Source organism: Lacerta agilis, chromosome 14 (genome assembly GCF_009819535.1).
Source record: "Lacerta agilis isolate rLacAgi1 chromosome 14, rLacAgi1.pri, whole genome shotgun sequence".
In the NCBI taxonomy this organism is placed as follows: Eukaryota; Metazoa; Chordata; class Lepidosauria; order Squamata; family Lacertidae; genus Lacerta; species Lacerta agilis.
Window position 1 is genome coordinate 18,802,826 of NC_046325.1, and position 24,353 is coordinate 18,827,178.

Below are 24,353 nucleotides of genomic sequence, written 5' to 3' on the forward strand. Positions count from 1 at the left end.
GTAGTTTGTTAAGGGTGCTAGAAATTGTAGCTCTGCTAGGGGTAAACTATAGTCCCCAAGATTCTTTGCAAGGAGAATGTGCTTTAAGTGTGCTTTGAATGTGCCCTATGTATGCAGCCCTTATGCAGTATAACCAAGTGCCAGGTAACTTGACAGAAGATCATATATAAACCACTTTAGAATGGCATATGGTTATATGTTACCTCATAACATAACTTGGTCATGGGAGAACTTGGAGGGGGGCCGGGGAGAAGGGGAGAGAGAGAGAGAGGTGTTTGGGATAGGGACTCAGCCTTGTTGAGCTGTCCTTGTGGTAGAGGTGGCAAGTGATTTGTTTTAATCTGAGGCACAGAGAAGAGGGCAAATGGTCAGTGGGTGTGATGAACATAGGGGAGAACCCTTCATTGTGGCTCATCTAGATTACAGGATCAGAATACAGCACAGCCAAATAACAATGTATTCAGTGTACTGGTTTTGAGTAGACACATTCTCCTCCTCCTTCTCCTTCTTCTTCTTCTTCTTCTTCTTCTCTTCTTCTTCTTCTCTTTCTTCTTCTTCATGGATACTCTAAATGGGCTCCAATTCTAACCAGTTCACTGGAATCGATTGCATTTGCTTTTGCCACTTGCGTTGTTGTTCAGAGACAGGTTTCCTAGAGAACTTCAAAATTCAGGGTTGGCCAGAGCAGCGTCTTCTGACCTAGTGCCTTCCAGATGTCTTGAACCCAAACTCCTTTCAACCCCAGCCAGCCGTGATGCTTGGGAGTTATAGCCCAAAATGTCTAGAAGACATCAGTTTAGCGAAGGCTGAGTTAGAGCGCTAGACAAGGACTCAGCCAGGGAGCTCCCTGGGTGTCCTTGCACTGGTCAACATCTCTCTGTCCAAGCAACTTCACAGAATTGCTATTTGAGGGGGGAACCAATTATGCTGCTCTGCGCTTCTTGGGGGAATGGCAGGGTAAATATGTAATGATAAACTGTATGTAATACTAAATTAGTTAATGCAGGGATAGCCTGGGTGGTGCCCCAGCCAGCATGACCAATGGTCAGGGATGATGGGAATTGTAGTCCAGCAATAACTGGAGGGCACCATGTTGGCTACCCTCTGAGTTAATGGGTGGAACAATCCGAAATCAATATTAAGAAATGCCGGGGTGTGTGTGGGATAAAATAAAATGTCATACAAAAATTAACCCTATTGCCGGCATAACCTAAATAAATGCAAACTGCATCAGATTTTGTTTATGTAAACTGTGGGCTTTGAAATGTGGAAGTTTACTCTTGAATTTGCACAAACATTTCCAAAAATATTCTGTAGATAAAAAATGGTAGCTTGGAAGGGTTTGTAGCGCTTCAAAAGTTGCATATGTCCTGCCATCTCCTCTGGTTTTTATGTGAACTAGGCCTGATTTTAACTGAAGACGGACTATGGTTTTAAGAGAGCCAGAACTAGCAGAGGATTCACTTTCCAAGGGTTTACACAAGGGGAATTATTGGGTTGTTTTTGTTTATATTATGTATTTTCTGTTTTTTATATTGTGATTTTATGCTGTGAACTGCCCTGAGATCTACGTATAAAGGGTGGTATACAAATTTAAATAATAATGATAATGATAATGATAATAATAACACAGAGATATTGCCTATCTGTGTTAAATCTATTGAAAACAGGTGTCACAGGTTTTTGAAACAATAGAAAACCCATTTACTAGAGGTAAAACTGGGAGGAGTACAGTGAACGGGAATTGATTTATTTCGGTCCTTGACCAGAGTGCAAACATATACAACAACAGAGAGCATACAGATATAAATAGATTAAAATAAAGCTTGATGAGCTGATAGACGATAAATAATTCAGATATAAAACAGCTAAAATATATAAGTTAAAACCTTAACCGCTAATTTAAAACGTATTAAGGCATTGGCCGTTAGATTCATTCAAAGCTTGTCAGAGGAGTACAGTAAATACCTCCTGAGCAGTGATCCTTCATTGAAACCATTTTCTTTTTTGGGGGGTGGGGGTGGGGGTGGGACGGGAGGGACCCTCTCTGTCTAATCCAAGTCAGTATTGAATTGTTTGTTTCTTTTGGTGACCCTGACTGGCCGTGCCTCAGTGTCTACTATCATCTACTGCCCTCCACTGGCTAACCACCCCCTTGGTTTCTGAAGTACCCTCATTTTCCTCTCTGCGTTCTCTTCACGGGGTTCTCAAGGCCCACCTCTTCTTACCATTCCCTGGCTCTTCTTACTGCAGCATGTTTGGCCAGGGATTCGTGCAGAGGCAGAATGAGAGCCAGTGTGGTGTAGTGGTTAAGAGCGTAGACTCGTAATCTGGGAACCGGGTTCGTGTCTCCGCTCCTCCCACATGCAGCTGCTGGGTGACCTTGGTCTAGTCACACTTCTGTGAAGTCTCTCAGCCCCACTCACCTCACAGAGTGTTTGTTGTGGGGAAGGAAGGGAAAGGAATGTTAGCCGCTTTGAGACTCCTTCGGGTAGTGATAAGCGGGATATCAAATCCAACTCTTCTTCTTCTCCTCTGTGGGATGCATCATTCTGCCTCCCATTGTCTACTTTGTTTCTTGTGGAACTCTAGCAGTTTCCTCATGGCACAATTGTAGTAGTGTGTTCCTACCCACACAGTCTAGGATTTATTTTTATATTTCTTTATGTAATTTTTTACCCTTCAACGAAGATGTTCAGAGCAGCTAACGTTAAAAAGAAATAAATGAACAATTACCTATCGGTGACTAGAACTCATAATCTTTTCTTCTTTCTTTCGTTCTTTATCTTTCATTTCTTTCTTCTTTCTAGCTCTCTCTCTCTCTCTCTCTCTCTCTCTTTCTCTTTCTATTTCCCTTTCCCTCTCCATTGGGTGACAAAGTCCCGCTGATATTCGCATCATTTCCATCAACTCCACCCACTCTGCGTGTGACCAGTCCTTCTGACAGGTATGTAGATGCTGCTGTCATTGTTCATAATCGTATTATTATTACTGATATACTGTTTCTTTAGCTTTCTCCCTCCCTGCTTTCCTTCCTCATGGGCCTGTTTATTTAATTGTTAACCTTCTGGGCAGAATTTTCTCACGGCCAATTTATATCACACTCGTGTGAAAAGCAACTAAATAATATAATATAATATAATGTAACATATACTGTAAAATGCATTGTTAGGCACTTAAGAAATAGTGAGAATGTAGTTTAAAATCTCAACAAGCAAGAGAAAACCTGTGAAATAGACATGTCTTGAGGCTCCTCTCAATGAGTGGGTTGGTGGGACTACAGAGAAATACTTGCAGGGGGGTAGTGAGCTCCATGGAAAGAAAGCAGTGAGTAAGATAAAATTCAGTGGGAAAGGAGTTGCGGAAGGGTTAAGCTCTCCTTCCTGTCTGGCGTTTACCCACTGAAAGTGCATGTGTGTGTTTTCCCCATGGGGCATGTGTTTATGAAAGTATGTCTTGCCTGTACCCACTAAGTCCACCATGGTCCCTCCTTGACGATTTAACTGTTTCTTGACTCCAACCAGGCGAGTCTGTCTCCGTGATCAAACACACTGACCCCGTCCCAGATCCCCGTGCTGTGAACCAAGACAAGAAGAACATGCTGTTCTCTGTGAGTGTGACTGACAGGGCTGACGACCTAACCCTGCCCACACACAGGTCCAAAGTCAATGTTTTGGGGGAAACTCATGGGCACCACTGAAATGCATCTCCCCAATAATGTGTCTTGGAGGAAAGCTGTGTGTACATGTGTGTGTGTGGTGATGTGACATCACCGCATTTGCATTTCCCTGCCCTCTCAAGCAGCATCCAAGGAACCAGAGCTGGTAAGTTAATGCAGTGAGATTACAATCACACCCTTTTCAGCTACAGGTCACTGGAGAAAATCAGAGAGAAGGCAAGAGTAGATGCTTGTGGCTTTCATGTTTCTCCCTAGTAATGGCAGGGTCATAAACATCGTATCCCCCCACTCCTTCAAGCAGCAGCCAGTAAGAAAAGTGGGAATGTTAATATAATCGCATGCCATGCTCACCCACCCCCAGTTCCACATTACGGAGGAGACAATGCACAACTGAACTGACCTGCAATCTTGCAAGTAGAGTACAGTGGTGCCCCGCTAGACGAATGCCTCGCTAGACGAAAACTCGCTAGACGAATTGTCTATGGGGCTGCCTCACAAGCCGAATTTTTTTTTTCCCGTCTAGCGAAAACCGCGGTTTGCATTGCTGCTTCGCTAGACGAAAATACTCGCAGAACGAATTATTTTCGTCTAGCGGGGCACCACTGTAATTAGGCGTATTAAGTACCTTTGCATATACTTGCCTATTTTAAATAAATTTATTTTGCTTCTGTTACTCACTGGGAGCAGAAAAAAGAGTTACACAGTGCACGGGAGATACTTCTGTTTGGGAGTTGCTGTTCTGTAGCAGGCAGGGAGGTAGCTCTCAAGACGTCTAACAGAAATCCCTGCATTTCACCAAACTGCAGTTCTTGGGAGAAAGCCATGGCACCAAATGTGGGATTGAAATGGAATAGGTTTCCAGAATGGACACGCACTTCACAACCTTAAGGACCAGACACCTTACTTAGCCTAGGCTCTCAGGACGCGGATTCTGCATGGGCTGAATTGCAAAACTGCACAGGTCCCACAGCCTCCTTTAGCTCCATTTCCCTCCACTACATCGTTTCTTCCAGCATGTTTGTAGAGTGTCCCTCTCCTTCTTTCCCACTGATCTTCTTTGCTCCCTCCCTCCCCACCCTCCCCACCCCCACCCCCACTTCATCCTCCACCTCCCTGCAGGGTACCAACATTGGTGCAGGCAAGGCTGTCGGCATCGTCATCGCCACAGGTGTGAGCACCGAGATTGGCAAGATCCGCGATGAGATGGCGGCCACTGAACAAGAGAAGACTCCCCTGCAGCAGAAGCTGGACGAGTTTGGCGAGCAGCTGTCCAAGGTCATCTCCCTCATCTGCGTGGCTGTCTGGCTCATCAACATCGGGCACTTCAACGACCCCGTCCATGGCGGCTCCTGGATCCGTGGCGCCATCTACTACTTCAAGATCGCTGTGGCCCTTGCTGTGGCTGCCATCCCAGAAGGTCAGCTGAGGCCATTCCAGTTTCCACATCCACCTGTTGTGGGGCTAAAGAGGGCCAGTCGGTTCCTTCCTTTAAAAATAGCTCTTGCCATCATCATATTTTGGGGGTTTATTTTTTTATCTGCAGTTGCTGTTTGTTGGATGCATTTTGCTTTGCTAACTGTCTTGCACGCTGAACTGTGGACATGTTATCCAGAAGTTTACAAAAAGGAGCCAAAGTTAGAGATAAAAGCAAAGTGTAATATTACAAGCATCATTTTTTAATTAACCACCTGCACGCTGAACAATATGATGTAAAAAAGCCATTCTAAAAAGTCATTTGAAGGCACTGCTGATATACTAGCAGGATGGACAACAAAAAAATGGCTACAGCCACCCATCATTCCTTCCCTGCGTGTACTAAACAGTTTTCAGCTTACCTGTGCCAAAGGATTGTGTGACATTTCTTCAACAAAACAGAAGTTGAATGAACTTCTGCATTATATCTTGATGTAATTTGCAGTCAGACATTTAACATGCATTTCTTCCTTATCTATGCAAAAGGATATAAGGAGCTGCCTTGTGCTGCTAGTTTATGAATGGCTAGTCCGTGGCTAGGAGCTGGAGAAAAATTCAATTCAGTTTGCGTTTAAAGGTGAACCTACCTAGTTCACACTTCCCAAAGCAAACCCAAACACAGACATTCTTCCAAATCCCCTCTTCTCTGAAATTTGCAGCGCAGTTCTCCAGCCAAGCAGTATATCACAAAATGAATATACTGGGGTAAAGTGTGCATTACCATGCATGCATTATTAAAAATAACAGGAAAATGCATGATATTAGGTGAACGTCGCTTTGTAAAAATGTGCGTATTAGGATGAACTGCATACAAACATTAGTATATTAAGGGGAAATTCGCACTAAGCGGCTGGTGAATTTTCATGATAACTTTAAAAAGAAAAAAGAAAGCAAACTGATAAGGAAATGTGGAGAACTGAAGATGGGGGGGGGGATGAAAAACTAAGGAAAAACCCACAGATTCACCCATCCCTCTGTGGCACTGCTGGACAGGGCCTGCAAGGCGAGTGGGTCTGGCTGTACTGTGGTCTGTGTCATGCCTGTGCTCTTGCCTGTGTCCCTCCCAACAGTCAACTTTTGGCCCCATATCAGTAGGACTAGAAGCAAAACCAGCAATCCAAACACTGGGGAAGAGAGAGAGAAAGCATGAGTGAGTGAGGGGCTTCATATGTTCCTTAGCATATGACTTGCCACACATTTGCTAACACTGCTGTGTTAGACTATTTGGACCATCTAGACCAGTGTTGTCTACTCTGACTGGCAGCAGCGAGTTGGAAAATACGAAGCCTAGAAGAATGTTCTTGTCCTTTAACTACTAGACTTTGGTTCATCCTGTCATAAGACCTTAAGTTAGTGGCATCTCAACTTCTCACAGCTGTCTGAGGGGCTTTCACTAGAAAGCCCAGAGTCTGCATATGGAACGTTCCAGATTCAGCCTCTACTATTACGACTGCTCATTGTACATATCAGTCAAAACTCTGGCTATTACAATAAATCTGAATCCAGTAAACGCAAGATTCATAATGTGTGGTGTTTCTATCTCTGTTTAAAGGTTCAGTTCAACCCACCCCCCTCCTGTGAGGCTCTGCAGAGCCACAGTTGCACCTGCAGGCTGACTGCTATCGGCAGCCGCAGTAGAAGTGGAGGGGCAGGATGATGGGGCCCTATCCAGATTCAGTGTTATCTCCTGACAGATTTGAGACTCACCCAGATTTAGTGGGTCCAGAATCAGCTCAGTCCTGCCCCTGCTCCACCCTGAGAATGAGCCATTTCAGGGCATACATATGCTTCAGCAGCTGACAGGAGACCAGCTGAACCGGCAGAGCTGGGTAAAGGGCTTCCACCACAAATTCCTTCCCCAAACCATCTGATGTATTGGAGGGGGGGGTTGGATTGCTCTGCCCATGCTTTAACACTGATTTGTACTGTTGTCTGCTGCTTTTGTTAAGGTGGTTTACCCTAAATATTATTAAATGAATAAATCTGCACAAGAGGTAGTGTGGTGGGCAGTAGGAGCTGAAGGGAGTGGAGACAGCCGAGAGTATCTGAAACCAAAGCCAGCGAATGGATGGCAGCTGCCTGAATGCTTCGCCCATTCCTACAGCTAACCTTTCCCTTTCGCCTCCTCTTCCTCCTCCTCCTCCTCAGGCCTTCCTGCCGTCATCACCACCTGCTTAGCCCTGGGCACACGCCGTATGGCCAAGAAGAATGCCATCGTCAGAAGCCTGCCCTCCGTGGAGACCTTGGGCTGCACATCGGTCATCTGCTCCGATAAGACTGGCACCCTCACCACCAACCAAATGTCTGTTTGCAAGGTGAGGGGAAAGCTTGAGGCCGGCACTTTTGTCACGAAGTGCCTCCTGCCCGCGTCAGTCACCTTGACCCCGCCTCTTCTTTCTCCTTCTCTTTGCAGATGTTTGTCATTGACAAAGTAGATGGAGATATTTGCTCTCTGAACAAATTCTCTATTACTGGTTCCACCTATGCCCCCGAAGGAGAAGTGTGAGTAACTCCTAAGAAACCCCAACCCTAAACAGTTTTCTTAATCCAACACCCTGAAAAGTGGAGGGTGGGGGGGATATGGCACCTTTAAAACCCTAGTGTGTCACTTTGGATAATTGGGTAACTCTCCCGAGAGTTTGACTCCCGATCCTTTCTCTTGCTTCTCCCATACGTGGCACAGTCTAAAGATGCCCGCATCCCATTTCTGTTTCATTTCTGAAGCTAAGGCACATCTGTGGGGCAGCCCAGGAAACCTCCTTGGAAGCAGGTGCTCTGAGCTGTTTGAAGGAATGGCAAATTACAAACCGAGCAGACACATGCGATCTGATCTTAAAACTGCCTGAATCATTATTTCTAACTCTTAACCTCACAACGAAAGAAATACAGTACCTCAAATGTTGCTCATTGGCCTCCTAGCATTACAATCGCCCTATAGCCCAGGGCTGGGGAAGCTGTGACACCAGTAACCCTTAGTTCACCTCTCCGCTGTTTGTTTTTGCGCTGTCACTTACGTTTTTCTGTCCTTCAATTCCTTTCTCTCTCGCATATGCAGTTTCAAGAATGATAAGCACGTCAACGCTGGGCAGTATGATGGGCTCGTTGAACTGGCTACTATCTGTGCCCTTTGCAATGACTCCTCTCTGGATTTCAATGAGGTGAATGCTTCTCTCTTGGTTCACATCCAGCCTTCCAACAATTGCCTTCAGTTTTGGATGCTTCATCGTTTATTAACAGTGATGGCTTACCCCAAAGAATTATGGGAATTGTAGTTCAGTGAGGGCAACGAGAAGTTTCGGATAGATATTGATTAATAAAATTTAATAGGCACTCTTCGACCTGAAAGCTTTGAGAGCAACTTACACAATGTAAAACAGTAATAAAATAATAATAATAATTTTATTTTTTTAAACTACTATTAATCATCATTACAATAATAAAACCAGCAGCAACAGAGTAAGCACAACTAAATTACCAACTAAATTCAGGTTTATTACAGCAAACAGAGAGCATAGATTTAAAAGATGATTAATTAGAGTGGGTAAATAAAGTGGTTTTCATTTGACATTGAAAAGGTGTCAGATTCAACACCAAGCATTCCTCTGACAGGAGCAAATGACTCTTAAACCAGTTTAAGTGTAAGAGTGCCCACAGTGACGAGGTTGCTACTTTTTTGTAGTTGGGGAAATGTGGGCTACTTTTTAGGTTGGTGGGCACAAATTTTACTGCCCTCTCCCTTCCCCACCCACACCTCGTCACACACATACTGATTTTTTAAAAATTAATCTATGTATTTATATACCACCACCTGGAGGGAAAAAATCATGGTGGTTATACAACTATACAACTACGTTTTTAATTATGTTTTTATCATTGATGTTTTGCAATGTGTTTTAATATTGTAAACCGCCCTAGGATATTTTCATTCAGATTCATATTTTGTCAGAATCCCTGCAGCTCTTGGCTGTATGCGAGTGTCTAACTCTCATCTTCTTCTTCTTCTACCCATTTTCTCCCTCCCACCCCAGTCCAAAGGTGTATATGAGAAGGTGGGTGAAGCCACCGAAACTGCCCTTACCTGCTTGGTTGAGAAGATGAACGTCTTCAACACAGATGTACGCAGCATCTCCAAAGTGGAGCGTGCCAACGCTTGTAACGCTGTAAGTATTGTCTGCTGAGGATGGCCTCTCTTCAGGGCCCTGCGTTGCTTCTGTTTTGGTTTCTCTCTCATTCTTCCAGTCTTAAATTCCATTCCCCCCACAGTTTGTGGTTTTTCTTAAAGTCCTCATGAAAATTCCCCAGCATTTTAGTTTCAATTTCTCCTAATATACACATCTTTGGAGGCATTTTTGCCCAATATACACATTTTTATGATGCAATTTCCATTTTTGTTTCACACACACATATATATGTTTTAATGCACACTTTACCCTAATATGATTCATACACTTGGCTGAAGAACAGCATTGAAGAAGCGTAAATTTCAAAGGATGGCTGTGTTTTAGGTTGTGTATTGTTTTTGAAAGTGCAAATTAGGTAGGTTCAACTTTAAGTGTAAATTTCTTCCTTCCTTCCTTCCTTCCTTCCTTCCTTCCTTCCTTCCTTCCTTCCTTTCTATCTATCACAAGATTCTCTACAATACCTTAGTAAGAAGTGAATTTACTCCAAGCTCCTGTTGCTCAGGCTAATGAATGCACAAGCACTGGCATTAAAGAAAATGAACTGATATTGATTTATATATATTAGTAACTTTATGTTAATGAAACGTTTTTATATGTAACTGTGTATTTTTGCAATATTTTGTTTAAGTTTCCTGTTGTTGCTTCAGTTTTCTGTACACGTTTGATGATGTGAATAAGGTGCCAGGAGGCTCTTGGTTATTTTTGCTGAAACGGACAAACACAGCTACCCCAATGAAAGTTGATAGCTAATAAAAGCGTTTAAGTAACATTTCTGAGTGCTCCAAAACTTTCACATGCATTATATTCATGTAATCCTTAGAACGATCCTGCAAGGTAGGTTAGTCCTATTCCTAACCATTGTAGTCTTAGCTGCAGCTGAGAGAAATAAGTTTGCCTAAGGCCACCAAGCGCTCACCCTTCTCATACCTCAGCATTGCAAATTATCTTCTCTTGCCTTCCTTATAAAGCTCCGCTCCCTAGGATACGTATGATGATGTCTTCTGTATGTCTCTGCTGTGGTCCCATTGGTTGAATGTAAGAGTTCTGCCCACCTAGTCAGCATCCTGTTCTCACAGTGGCCAGCCAAACGTGTACAGGAAGCCCCCAAATAGGTCTTGAGCGTAACAGCACTCCCTCCACTTGCAATTAATTCCCAGCTACTGATAGAGTTACACTGCATCAGACAGTGGAATAGAACTCTGCCGTTGTAGTTTGTAGTTGTCTATTGCCTTCTCCTCCACGAATTTGTCTATTCCTCTTTTGGAGCGACTCTTGTGAGAGCGAATTCCATAGCTTCACTTTGTGCTGTGTGTCCTGGCAATGTCGAGCAGGTTTTAACCCATTCCCTCCCCCTCCCTTTCTCCTCCATTTCCCCAGGTGATCAAACAGCTCATGAAGAAAGAATTCACCCTGGAGTTTTCCCGCGACAGAAAGTCCATGTCTGTTTACTGCTCCCCAGCAAAAGCTTCCCGAGCTGCTGTCGGAAACAAGATGTTTGTCAAGGTCAGCAGTGTCCCGTTTGACCGTGTCCCATCTCCATAGCAACCAGGGAATTAAGGCATTCCCATCTTTGGCCCCGGCTCAGATGTTTGCCTACTACATTTTAATCCTTCCTTTTCTTTGAGGAGCTCAGGGTGGCAAGGTTCCCTCTATCTCTACGTCCCATTTATTCCTCACAACAACTCTGTGAAGTTGCTTTGCCAGAGTTGTAACAATTGGCCCATGATTGTTCAGCAAGCTTCATGGCCGCGATGGGATTTGTACCTGAATCTCTTCCTATTCTGAATCTAAAAATTTAGTCACTGGGCTGAACTACACTGGACTGCAGGTTCCTCCATACCAAAAAAAGGGGGGGGGGAAGAATATATAAATAAAATCCTCCATATAGAAAACTAGTGTGTCAACTCCCTAACTTCTAGTTTTCTATGCACAGAGTAGATTTTTGTATGGAAGGGCATTCAGTCATGTGAGTCATCTGCTGCAGACACACATGAGACTGTTGAAGGAGATCATCATTGCAAGCAAGGATCTCTAAATTACCCCTTTCACTTATTTTACCCATGAAAACAGTTTCCAGGAGAGTGGGTCGCAGCTTCCCTGCCCCATGCACTACTTGAAAATTGCTGAGGGTCTTGGCAGACCCCCTTAATGATTTGTCTGCATGTTGTGGCAATAATAATAATAATAATAATAATAATAATAATAATAATAATAAATATTTTTTATTTATACCCCGCCCATCCGGGTGGCTTTCAACACACATAATAATCATAATAAAACATCAGATATCAATATTGACAAACATATCCTATATTAAAAGTCAAAATAACTTTAAAATAAACAACTTACTGTATATACTTGAGTATAAGCCTAGTTTTTCAGCACATTTTTTTACCTGAAAAAGCTGCCCTCGGCTTATGCTCGAGTGAGGCAGGCGGTGGGGGCGGCGAGAAAGAAGCCCTTTCTCTCCACTCGTGCTGCTGTCGCCCGCTCACCCCAGTCAACCATTTCTTAAGAAGCGTACAAGAATGGCGGTTCTTTACTCTCCCCAGGCAGCTTGTTCCATTCCTGAACTGCTCACATAAATGCAAACTATAGACCCCAGAAGACAGAAAGCCTATCAGTTAAGGAAGTATTAAAACACCACAGGTGCTCACTTTCCCTGGCTCCTGCTTAAACAGGACAGGATCCCAGCCTTCTCTGTATAACACAAGGGAACATTGCGCTGTGGGTTAAACCACAGAGCCCTAGGGCTTGCCGATCAGAAGAACGGCGGTTCGAATCCCCGCGACGGGGTGAGCTCCACAGTGGCAAAGGAGGAAGAGGAAGGAGCAGCCCAAAGGGTTGCTTTCGGGCTCCTTGTTCCTCCTCCTCCTCCTCCTCCTCCTCCTCCTCCTCCTCCTCCACAGCAGCAAAGGTGAACCGGCTTATACTCGAGTCAATAAGCTTTCCCAGATATTTGTAGGAAAATTAGGTGCCTTGGGTTGGCTTATACTCGAGTATATACGGTATATCAAATGAAGCAATATTCAATAATCCATTGGAATCCAAATTAAACACCAGCAAATAATAATTAAACAGTTTACACTTATCCATTACAATAAATAATTACTAATCTATAATCAATAAAAATAACAGCAAATCACATTGCATAAAATACCACAAAACATTAAAAAAATGTAAAATGGTCAAATTGAGAAACAAGGACCCACAACTTATAAAATTATTTTAAAAAACTATCCATGGACTCCCCTCTTCCCAGTTGTTCTGCTGTTCCCAAAGTCATGGTCTGGGAAAGGCTCCCAGGGCTGAAGGGTGGGGCAAGGCAGGTGGGAAAGCTGTTCCCTGCAGAAAGTCTCTCTCCCCTCAGTTCTTCCTCTGGAGCAGATGCTGTGCTCTGCTAGATGCTGTATTATTTTAAATTGCATTTTATTGCTTCTTTCTATATTGCATTTACAGGTAGGTAGCCGTGTTGGTCTGCCATAGTCAAAACAAAATAAAATAAAAAATCCTTCCAGTAGCACCTTAGAGACCAACTAAGTTTGTTCTTGGTATGAGTTTGTTTCGTGTGCATTTAGTGTGGTATCTGAAGAAGTGTGCATGCACACGAAAGCTCATACCAAGAACAAACTTAGTTGGTCTCTAAGGTGCTACTGGAAGGATTTTTTTATTTTTTATTTTGTTTTTTCTATATTGCATTTTATTGTAGCATGATTTGAATTATGCAGAAGAAATAAAAGAGGCAATAAAAATCCAATTGATAATCAATACGAATATTTAATATGGCGGCTGTGCCGTCTCCTGTCTCCAACCACAAATCCCTATAGACATGGGATGGACCACCTGACTGAAACTCAAGGACCATTGATGGTCCACGGACCACAGTTTGGGAACTTCTTTTCCAGAACTTCCATATAAAAGCTCTAATACCTGGTCCCAATGGCGGTTCAGAAATACCATTTGCCACCCAGCTCGCTTTCCCCTCAAGTCACGACATCTGTTTTTACGTTCTTTCTCATGTACAGGGCGCCCCTGAGGGTGTGATAGACCGTTGCAACTATGTCCGTGTGGGCACCACCCGCGTCCCCCTCACCCCCATCGTCAAAGACCACATCATGGGAGTCATCAAGGAGTGGGGCACAGGAAGGGACACTCTTCGCTGCTTGGCCCTGGCCACCCGTGACACCCCCCCAAAGAGGGAAGACATGGTCCTTGAGGACTCCACCAAATTCGCTGACTATGAGGTAACACTGAGGGCAAATCACATGGCGAGTGACAGGGAGGATGGAGTGCAGAGTTAAGGTGAAGAGCTGAAAGGAATTTAGGGAATGGATCCCCTCAAGTCAATTCTTCTTTCAAAAAAAAAAAAAGTGAACGTATATCCTCCTATTTCAGGCTGTGTTGTGGTTGTCTGTACAACATTCCCAATTATGGATTCTGTTGGATTTTAGGGGAAATGTGTGCAGTACTGAATTTGGTATGTTAATATTTACAGTGCCTTAAAATGCCTTGGCAGGACTTAGCCCTCAGTACCACTGTCCTCACATTTCTAACACAAATTTGAAGAGAATAACCGTTTTTTTAAGGTGAAAAAAAAAATCACCTCCAGGCTCTCAGGCAGATAATTTTTGTATTTTTAAAATTTTGCCCCACCCTTTCCTCAATTTGCTCATGGTGGTGCACATGACCCCACACATGACTTCACCCCTTGTGAAGTGGGTCAGGCTGAGGGAGAGCAACCCAGTAAGCTTTGTAGTTGTGGCTTCTTCCCAAAGTCCAACCCGGCAACCTTTCAGAGACAGTTGATCTCAACACTGGAAGAGTTGAAACTTTCCTTTTTCATTTACCTGCTGTTAAAGTGCCGCAGATTAGTCCTTATAGCGATCAGATGGGCTGTTCATTGGTCATATGGGCTGTGAGCTTTTGTCCACTGCTTTCGGAGCCTTTTCTGAGACATCTCCCTTCTACAGACGGACCTGACCTTTGTGGGCTGCGTAGGCATGTTGGACCCACCCCGCAAGGAGGTGATGGGCTCCATCCAGCTGTGCCGCGAAGCCGGCATCCGCGTCATCATGATCACAGGCGACAACAAAGGCACAGCCATTGCCATCTGCCGCCGCATTGGTATCTTCAAAGAGGACGAGGACGTGACTGGCAGGGCCTACACCGGCCGTGAGTTTGACGACTTGCCCTTAAGCGAGCAGCGGGAAGCCTGCAAGAGAGCCTGCTGTTTCGCTCGTGTTGAGCCGGCGCACAAGTCCAAGATTGTGGAGTTCTTGCAGGGTTTTGATGAAATCACAGCCATGGTGAATAGACGGACGGCAATGGCAGGGTGGGAGGATGGTTGGAAGGGCAACAGAGGGCTTGTAGCCAGCAACATCTGGCTACAGGGTACAGGGGAAAACAATGTATACCTGTGCATATCATAATGCATGAATATTGCCCACGGAAGTGTCTGTTTTACGGAATGCATATGATGGGAATTCGCTGCCAAGAAACAGACATGTAGGCAACCATTACATATGGTGGTGTACATGGGTGTCCATTTCCTCCTCTACTGCAGTGTACACACTTGTGGATAAAAGTCCTATGTGACCCTCAGTTTCACTCCACATGGCCTTTCTGCATTAGACCAAAGATCCCTTCCCATATACTGTTCCCCACAGTGGCTGGCCAGATGCTGCACCCGCAGAGCCTGGATGCAGCCATCTTCCCCTGACTGTTGCTTCCCAGCTTCCTCAGGGATGAGGAGGTTCCATTTATTATCCATCATCCAGCCCCTTATTCACCTGTTTTCCATGCACATGACTGGTTTGAAAACCATTATCCACAGCTGCCATATCCCAAGCCAGTCCATTGCTGCATCTAGCTCAGTGCTGTAGGCACTGAAAGGCAGGTGCTCACCAGGGTTTCAGACAGGAGTCATTCCCAGCCTTACCTGGATATGCCAGGGATAGAACCCGGAGCGTTTTGTATACAAGGCTGAGCTACGGCCTTTCTTCATGCAAGCTAGTGGCCATCACTGCATCTTGCAAGAAATGCATTCCATGTCCTGAAACCCTTGCCCCTTTCATTTCTTGACCCCGGGTTCTAGTGGAGAGAGAAAATCCTTGCACCATTTTATAAACTAGTATGATGCCCTCCTCCCCAGCCAGAGAGACCCAAATGCTTTGTGCTTTCCTCTTAGAAAAGGTCCCTGTTCACTTTTGCTTGCCCCTTACTCAGCTCTGTGATATCCTTCGTGATATCCTTTGTGCAAAAGTGCAAGGTTCTTTTGGCCTTGGAAATGAAATCTCCCCAGCTAGACTGCTGCATTTGATCCCCTCCTCCTTGGTTGACTCCCTGTCTCCTTCCGCTTCATCCTGGTAGACCGGTGATGGTGTAAATGATGCCCCAGCTCTGAAGAAGGCTGAGATTGGTATTGCCATGGGCTCTGGCACCGCTGTAGCCAAGACCGCCTCAGAAATGGTGTTGGCAGATGACAACTTCTCCACCATTGTGTCCGCCGTTGAGGAGGGCAGGGCCATCTACAACAACATGAAACAATTTATCCGCTACCTCATCTCCTCCAACGTGGGTGAGGTTGTCTGGTAAGGGATTCCTTCCCCACTCATCCCCTCGAAATCCCCTTCATGAAGCCTTCATTAGGCAAGCCCTGCCACCATGCTGATGAGGCTCAGCAAAAGGGCTGAGGGGGTCCGATAGCATGATAATTGTGGCCAGGTCGGCCTGTCCCCTGGCAGCTGCACATGTCACCACTGCTTTACAGGGGCTTCCTCTCTCCTCACCTTTTGTTTCTCTCCTCTTTCCCTTGCAGTATCTTCCTCACCGCTGCTCTGGGTCTCCCTGAAGCCTTGATCCCCGTGCAGCTGCTGTGGGTGAACTTGGTGACTGACGGGCTCCCAGCCACCGCCTTGGGCTTTAACCCCCCTGATCTGGACATCATGAACAAGCCCCCTCGCAGCCCCAAGGAGCCCCTGATCAGTGGCTGGCTCTTCTTCCGCTACTTGGCCATTGGAGGTAACATTTTTTTTCCTCCCTGGGGCCCTGCCCTCTTAATCCAGAATACAGACATCCTGCATCCCTAGTTTTCACTCCTGTATACAAATCCTGTACTCTCTCGCCCGTGTCCTACCTATGTGCACTGCCGGATTTACGTAGAAGCTAAACAAGCTATAACTTTTACGTCTCCGCTCCTCCACATGCAGCTGCTGGGTGACCTTGGGCTAGTTACACTTCTCTGAAGTCTCTCAGCCCCACTCACCTCACAGAGTGTTTGTTGTGGGGGAGGAAGGGAAAGGAGAATGTGAGCCGCTTTGAGACTCCTTAGGGTAGTGATAAAGCGGGATATCAAATCCAAACTCTTCTTCTTCTTCTCTTCTTCTTAAGGCCCCACTTTCTTGGGCCCCCCAAAAAAATTTAAAGGAAAAAAACTGGATGTACATTTCCAAAATATAAGATAAAAACCAAATAAAATAAAACCTACATACAGCAACAGTGTTTTGTGTTGTGTAGGCTCCTATGATGTAAGTAATGGGCCCCACCTGCTCCCTGAAATATCACTGGTTTGCAGTGGCGTAGCTAGCCTCTGTGCTGCTGGGGGCGGCGGCAGCGCAGAGGCACCCCCCTGGGGGAGGGGCACGACGCGTGCATCGTGACGTCATCATGACATCACGATGCACGTGGATGCAGAAAGGGGGAATTTCCCCCTTTCCGAGGCTTTTTTTCGGCGGGGGGTGGTGGCCAGCGAGGAGGGGGTGACAAGTTTGACACCCCCCTCGCTGGTCGGCCCCCCCCCCGCCGAAAAAAGCGGCGGAAAGGGCAAAAAGAAGCAGAGCAAGCGCTTGAATGCGCCTGCTCTGCTTCCTTTCCCCGCCCCCAGCGGTTTTTTTCGGCGAGGGGGTGGCCAGCGAGGAGGGGGTGACAGGTTTGACCCCCCCCGCTGGTCGGCGCCCCCCCGCTGAAAAAAAGCAGCGGAAAGGGCAAAAAGAAGCAGAGCAAGCGCTTGAATTCGCCTGCTCTGCTTCCTTTCCCCGCCCCCCCCCCCAGCGGTTTTTTCCCTTGGCCTATAGAGCAAGATGAGCGCCGCAACCCCAGAGTCGGACACGACTGGACCTGATGGTCAGGGGTCCCTTTACCTTTACCTTTAATAATCCAAAGGAGCACAGCTTCTTTTGCAATCCGCATTCAGCCACAGCCCTCTCCATTTCAGTTCCCCTGCAGGCTGCTCTTGGGGGGGGGCAGTTGTTTTTTGGGGGGAACGTTTGCCCTCTTCTTCGTTCATGCTAACCTTTCCTTTTGACATCTGCCTGCAGGATATGTCGGAGCTGCCACTGTTGGTGCCGCCGCTTGGTGGTTCATGTATGCTGAAGATGGACCTGGCGTGACCTACCACCAGTTGGTGAGCTTGAACTTCTGGGTGCTCTACTGGAAGTGAACTGCGGGAGGGCAAGATCGGTGGTATTCTAAAACATGGCCTGTTTTAATCCTCTTTCCCACTTTCTCCTTCTGCCCCCCAGTCTCATTTCATGCAGTGCACAGAACACAACCCTGACTTTGAAGGTTTGGAATGTGAGATCTTTGAGTCCGCTGTCCCAATGACCATGGCTTTGTCCGTCCTGGTCACCATTGAGATGTGCAATGCACTCAACAGGTAAGGGTGCCCGTGAGAGTCAATCTTCAGCATTACTCACATAGCGCTGCCTTGGAGGTTCTTCAGAAGCATCCTCCCCAGTCTCATCCCCCAGATACCCTGTTTCCTGGCCAGGGCTGTGGTTCCAGGACTGTGATTCCATTCATCTCTTGAAAAAAACGACATCTTGCATACAGGAGAGCCAGCAACTGGCTGATCTTTAAAGAACCAGTGTCTATTGATTTATATTGACTGATGACTTAGTGTTGGGTTTTCTCTGCCCCATGGTAACCCCACCCTGCTTCTCTGTCCTACACAGCCTGTCAGAGAACCAGTCCTTGATTCGGATGCCCCCCTGGGTGAATATCTGGCTTCTGGGATCCATCTGCCTCTCCATGTCTCTGCACTTTGTCATCCTCTACGTTGACCCTATGCCAGTAAGTGTTGTTCAAGCACAGCTTTACTTCCTTGCCAGCTTCAGGATCAGTTCATTCCCTCTATGCCTTCTCGTCATCACCCGATTGCTCATTCTTTGATCGCTGGCAGATAAATGTATGAAAGGCTACGTTGAAAAGCACTGGCGTTGTGCTGTGTTAGATGATATAGAACTGTTTGTCCCTCATGCTTTAAATTGTAATAATTAAGACATTGTGCCCTTAATTGGGAGAGCTTAAATCAATGACACTTACTTTTGAGCTTAAATCAATGACACTTACTTTTGAGCAGACTGGTGTAGGATTCCAGTGGTATAGGAGAGCCAGTGTGGTATAGTGGTTAAGAGCAGTAGACTCGTAATCTGGTGAACTGGGTTCGCTTCCCCACTCCTCCACATGCTGCTGCTGGGTGACCTTGGGCTAGTCACACTTCTCTGAAGTCTCTCAGCCCCACTCACCTCACAGAGTCCTTGTTGTGGGGGAGGAAGGGAAAGGAGAATGTTAGCCGATTTGAGACTCCTTCTGGTAGTGATAAAGCGGGATATCAAATCCAAACTCCTCCTCTTCTTCTTCTTCTTCCTCTTCTTCTTCTTCTTCTTCTTCTTCTTCTTCTTCCACTGTTTATTAGTTGCACTTAGTTTCCATAGAAAACAGCACTTGAGTTAAGGCATCATGAGTAACTTGTCCCATGGATTTTGATGATGACAAAGGCTGCAGTTCTAACTCTTCTTACCTGAGAGTAAGCCCCATTGTATTCAGTAGGGCTTCCTTCTGAGTAGAAAAAGTTAGGATTGCACTGTTAGTCTGGACCCAGCCCATGATAGCTAATTTTTAGGGGTTTGGATTGTTGTTGTTTGCTATATTTGTAGAGGGGGTTCCCTTGTGCTCAAAGCCAGACTTTGGGGGCAAATCTGTTAATTTCACTTCCTCATTTTTCCAGTCATCAGTTCTCTACATTTTCACACCCATTTATGATTTTTTTTAATCCTCATGAAAATTCATCATTTTAAGGTGAATTTCTCCGAATATACACATTTTTTGTGTTCAATTTTACCTTATATACATGTTTGTACAAGGCATATTTTCCTAACATTTACATTTCCCTAATAGAATGCATTTCGGCGTGTTATTTTCACTAACACATGCATTTCTATGGACACTCCACATTAGATTATGTGTTTTGGTAAACGTTACTTGCCTGGAGAAGCACATTGCAAAATTCAGAGAAATAATGGTTGTGTTTCGGTTCACCTGTTGTTTCAGGAAGTGCAGGTTGGGTAGATTCGCTTTTAAGTGTGAACTGAATTGCATTTCTCGCCTCAACCCTAGCAAACACTGACCTCTTCCCTTGTTCTTGCTCTTCCCAGATGATCTTCAAACTCACCCACTTGGATCTGCACCATTGGATGGTGGTGCTGAAGATATCCTTGCCTGTCATCTTACTGGATGAGCTGCTCAAATTCATTGCCCGGAACTATCTGGAGCGTAAGCCATCCTCCCCTCCCTTCTCCTGGGTTGGTCTCAATCCTTGCCTCCCACCCCACCCCTTTCGAAGCCTCCTCTTCCTCCTGCCTATTTAAGGGAGTCAGGAGCACCGGATGAAAAGCATTGGGGGGGGGACACACATCACTGTGGTGGGAAGAGAAGAAACTGAATGTCCTTCCCTGCTGACCTTTTCTGTCCCAATTCCTTCCTGTCTTCTTCCTCTCACCCTCCACCATCTCCATGTGCACCCATCCAGGGCAACTCACGTTAGATGTTAGATCCAAGGCTGGGGAAATTTTAGGTGCTTGTTCATTCAGGGTTCTCCTCCCAGATGATCACTTTCAGTGCCGCCTTCTAAGAACTGAAATAGCCTCTCAGTGCTGTGTGGAACCAGACGCTTGAAAATTTGACGTTTCTGGTAGAGGCAACAGCAGATGCATGCTCTTTAGGGGATACAGGTGCCTAGAAGTTCCTGGATATCAAGGTTGTCTTGTGACTTCTGAGAATGGAGCGCACTCCACTGGGTTGGAATTGGTGGATGAAGGTGAGATGGGAAATGCCCAGGATTATTGGGTCTTCCCCAATAATTTGTAAGTTAATGTGAATGACAGAGAACCAGGACTCCTCTTTCATATCCAATGCCCCTAAATCAGCTTTCCATGACCTAGTGCTCTTCAGATGTTTTGGACCATAATTTCCACCAGCCTCAGACAATACTGCCAGTGGTCAGGGATGATGGGAGTTGTAGTCCAGCAGCATCTGAAGCGCACAAGATTTTAGAAGGCTGCCTTAAGTAGTCCTTTATGGGTTGCCATCATTCCATTCCATTCCACCCATCCAGACTAATCATCTTATCTTCTCCTTGCCCACCTTCTCCCTAACGTCTATTAACTCTGATTTCTTTTATCCTTTCCCTCTTGTAGCATAGACTCCTTCCCCCTCTATTCTCCTGTATCCTGCCTCCCAGGTATCTTACCACCCGTGACAGCATGCCTTGCTTGTCCTCTTGGCTGCTCCATCCTATCTGTCTGTTCATCCATGTGGGAAGATTTGCAATATATGTGGGGAGCTGGCGGGAAAGTGTCTCTTCTTTGCTTGAACAGTCTCTTTGCTGCATCTGCAATTGTCCAGGGAACTGGGACCCAGCTGCTTGGCTGGTGGGTCAGGAGAAAATCCTGCCCCCAAAAGAGGACCGCTTGTTAACTTTTGACTGCTCCAGGAAACATTCTCTTTTCACTGAAATAAATGAATTTTAATTATATTGATTATTCAGTTAAGAGGAGGCAATGATTAGCGTTCAGTCAGTATTTAAAATTATGAAATATAATTAACAATCATTTGTGGACATGAATTTGGTCAGTGTGGGCCTAAACCCTAATGCAAGTCAAGGTTGCTACTTAGCTAGTTTATAGCTGGCAATTTGGCTGAGATGTATGTGTTTTGAATACTCAGGCTCTATTTATTTTAACAACTATCCAAGTGGTTTTCAAGCTAAATACCTTGAGGAAATCTGCATTGACTCATCTGCCAAGGAACCCTGTGCATTGCAGAGGAATGTGGGACATGTTCTAGAACTGACTGTGTTTCTCCATAGCTCAGTCTGCAGAGCATGAGACTCTTAATATCAGGGTTGTGGGTTCGAGCCCCACGTTGGGTGAAATATTCCTGCATTGCAAGGAGTTGGACTAGATGATCCCCATGATACCTTCCAACTCTACTATTCTGTAATTCTATGATAAGTTTTTGACGCATAGGTCAGAGCCTGACATAAGATAAGTTGCACCAGTGGTTCCACAATATATCAATTGTAATTTGGTGTGGATACTACACCAGTTTTCTACACATATCATCCATGAATCCCCCTGAAAATAGCAGTCTAGAGGTGCCCTGAGAAGCCTCCCTGGAACACGGTTTGAAAACCACTAAACTATTTTGTAGGGCCATTTTAAAAAAAAGTGGCAACCTTTCATGCCAATAATAACATGTTAAACCTTTGGGGGTTTTGAGCCCTGCATTCTAAATTCCAAATTCTAAATTGGAATGCATTTGCTGAAAACTTGAACACTGAACAATACAATTGCAGGCATGATTGTTAGCACCGGATCCTCTTTGGGCCCCATCCGCTCCCAGGAGCTGCCTTTTCCCACCTTCTGCATGCACCCAAGTAAGCCCATTTGGCCTCAGCACTTGAGAGATAGTCATGGTTTTAACTTGGATGCACACAGAATGGGGAAGGTCTTTCAGCCCCATCTGCTCATTGTCATCTCTCTATGGCTGTGCCTCAGCTGCCTTCACTGCCCACTGCTAGTTGCCCCATGTCATGCCTGGCCAGTCTCACATGGACAATCGCTTGGCCCCATCTTTCATGGAAGGGGTGGGGTGGCCTGAGCTCAGGGCTGCCCCCCTTCACTAGACCTGCTGCTCTTGCTGTTGCTGGTTTCTACACCAAGCTGGTATTAGGTTGGCTAGGCAAGGAACATAAAGCTGAGGTGCTTTTGGTGGGGTGAGCTTTCCTCTGCTGGGGGTTCCTCACAGTGTGGCTGGCATGCGTGGATCCAGGTGAGTGAATATCCCACAAAGTCTTGCTCACTCCTGTTAACCCCCTGCCATTCTCTATAAGGCGCTAAAGCCCTATGAGTATTTCCCAGAAACTAAGTCCCACTGAATCTGTAGGGTTTGCTTCTCCTGAGTGGACACATTTAGGACCAGACTGTAATCAGGCCGAACTAGACATGACCAAAGTTCCCCATCCTATTGCACTCATACTGCTAATGCCAGGGCTTAGGGTGTTGGCTGTTAACACATTTGCAGGACAATTTGAGGGGTTGAGTAGGAGAATTTGCAGGGGTGGGGGTGGTTAAGTCTTCCTGACCTATTAATTTTCTCTTGCAAATGCCACATACTCCCAGGAAGTTTTAATCCCCCCCCTCATCCCTCAGCTGGGCTCTAGGGGTGTGTGAGTCTAGTTTGGAGAGGAAACTGGCCTTGCAGGGTTGGGAGTGGCTCAGTAGGAGGTCAACATGGCTCCCTTCTCCCTGTCCTACCCTGTTAGTGTCCCCTTGGCCCTGCATTTATGGGCTGGGAGGATCACACCTTTGTTGAGAGGTGGCATCTAATTTGTTTAGTTCAGAGAAATTAACCAGCTCAAACGCTCTGTGTTATCATGTCCATGTGAAATGTTATTGAGTCCTCTCAAATCAGTGGAGCAATGGCTTCTGGTAAGGAGGAAGACACCTGCCATCCAAATTTGTATCTGTCAAGACCCTTGAGTCTGTGTGCCAGGCAGAAATTCAACAGGTGGGCCTTTCCCAAAGAACGATGCAGAAATCTGCAGCCATTGAATTTCTGCCTATTGTTATCTGTTAAAGGCAGCGGAGGGATAGAGGCATTAGGTCTACTCCACAAGAAATATGTCCAGCTGCTTGCTTGCTCAAGACCTTTCTGCCACTTATCTTAAGAGCGCCTGACTAGAATGATAAGTGAGGCAAGCCACTGTGGCTGTGTATTATTTCCCACGTTGCGAAGCTCCAGCCGCGTCGTCTGATTTTGGCAAGGGCCTGCTGTTCTAGGTTGTCCATCTCACAGCCGTGTGGAATCTGGAACTTGTCTCTGCTTCTCTGTCCCTCACTCTCTGTTCTCTCCTCCCCACTCCCCCTTTTACAGAGAGTTTAGAAGAAAGGATGAAGATGTGAACCGTTGAGTCACCGCGGAAATAAACCTCTTCAACCCAAATCGTGAAGACATACCCACTCCCCTCACTCCTCAGCCATGTCTGCTGCTCCCACCCCTGCTTCTTCTCCACCCACCCCTTATTTAATAGCCAATTTCTTCCCTACAAACCCTCCATACCTCCTTTTCATTGGGGACTTACCAGTGTGGGCCACAAAACTGGCACCTGCCATGCCGTGTTCCCTGCCAGCTTTCCCACCCCCCCAAACCACCACTAGCTACTTGGCTTCTGTACATTTTGAGCCACCTGCCCATCCCTTGCCCTGCGCTCTCTCTCTCTCTCTCTCTCTCTCTCTCTCACACACACACACACACACTACCCCCCTGCTTTTTGCATTAGTGCCCACACGAACTATGTTCGTTCCCCCCTCTTCACACGACTAGAACCCACCTCAAGCCAGGGGTTGGATTTTTTAATGCACACATAAAACAGAAGGAAACATTTTGTTAGGGAAAACAAACAAAACAAGTGAGACTCCTCAACTTGGAGGAAATGAAGAGATTCTTCTAGCTGCTTATTTATTGATATTAAAGAATAAACTCTTAACTGTTTCGAATGCTTCTGGCTTTTCTTTCATTGCTTTGGTCAATTGGAAGGATACAGATTTTGGGGGCGGGGGAGAGACACTGAAGCTGGTTTTTTTTACAGAAAGTCGCTTCCTTGGAGCTGAGTTGCAGCTCTCTGGGCTCATCCACACTTACGCTTTCCCTGCAAAAGCCCACTCTTTAACACTGAATTG

General features: G+C 45.7%; 1 protein-coding gene across 1 annotated transcript in view; it reads left to right on the forward strand.

The window, feature by feature from the left end:
* The window catches only part of ATP2A1 (ATPase sarcoplasmic/endoplasmic reticulum Ca2+ transporting 1), a 35,417-nt gene extending 11,252 nt beyond the window's left edge, over positions 1-24,165 (forward strand). The window contains exons 6-22 of the mRNA XM_033168395.1: positions 2,869-2,979; positions 3,525-3,610; positions 4,799-5,096; positions 7,301-7,467; positions 7,566-7,654; positions 8,208-8,310; positions 9,181-9,312; positions 10,711-10,836; positions 13,359-13,577; positions 14,304-14,639; positions 15,703-15,923; positions 16,151-16,353; positions 17,649-17,734; positions 17,853-17,986; positions 18,285-18,402; positions 19,767-19,884; positions 23,548-24,165. Coding sequence (XP_033024286.1) covers positions 2,869-2,979; positions 3,525-3,610; positions 4,799-5,096; positions 7,301-7,467; positions 7,566-7,654; positions 8,208-8,310; positions 9,181-9,312; positions 10,711-10,836; positions 13,359-13,577; positions 14,304-14,639; positions 15,703-15,923; positions 16,151-16,353; positions 17,649-17,734; positions 17,853-17,986; positions 18,285-18,402; positions 19,767-19,884; positions 23,548-23,576 — 2,576 coding nt within the window. The 3' untranslated portion in view covers positions 23,577-24,165. The remainder of the gene's footprint in view (positions 1-2,868; positions 2,980-3,524; positions 3,611-4,798; positions 5,097-7,300; positions 7,468-7,565; positions 7,655-8,207; positions 8,311-9,180; positions 9,313-10,710; positions 10,837-13,358; positions 13,578-14,303; positions 14,640-15,702; positions 15,924-16,150; positions 16,354-17,648; positions 17,735-17,852; positions 17,987-18,284; positions 18,403-19,766; positions 19,885-23,547) is intronic.
* The last annotated feature ends 188 nt before the right edge of the window (positions 24,166-24,353 follow it).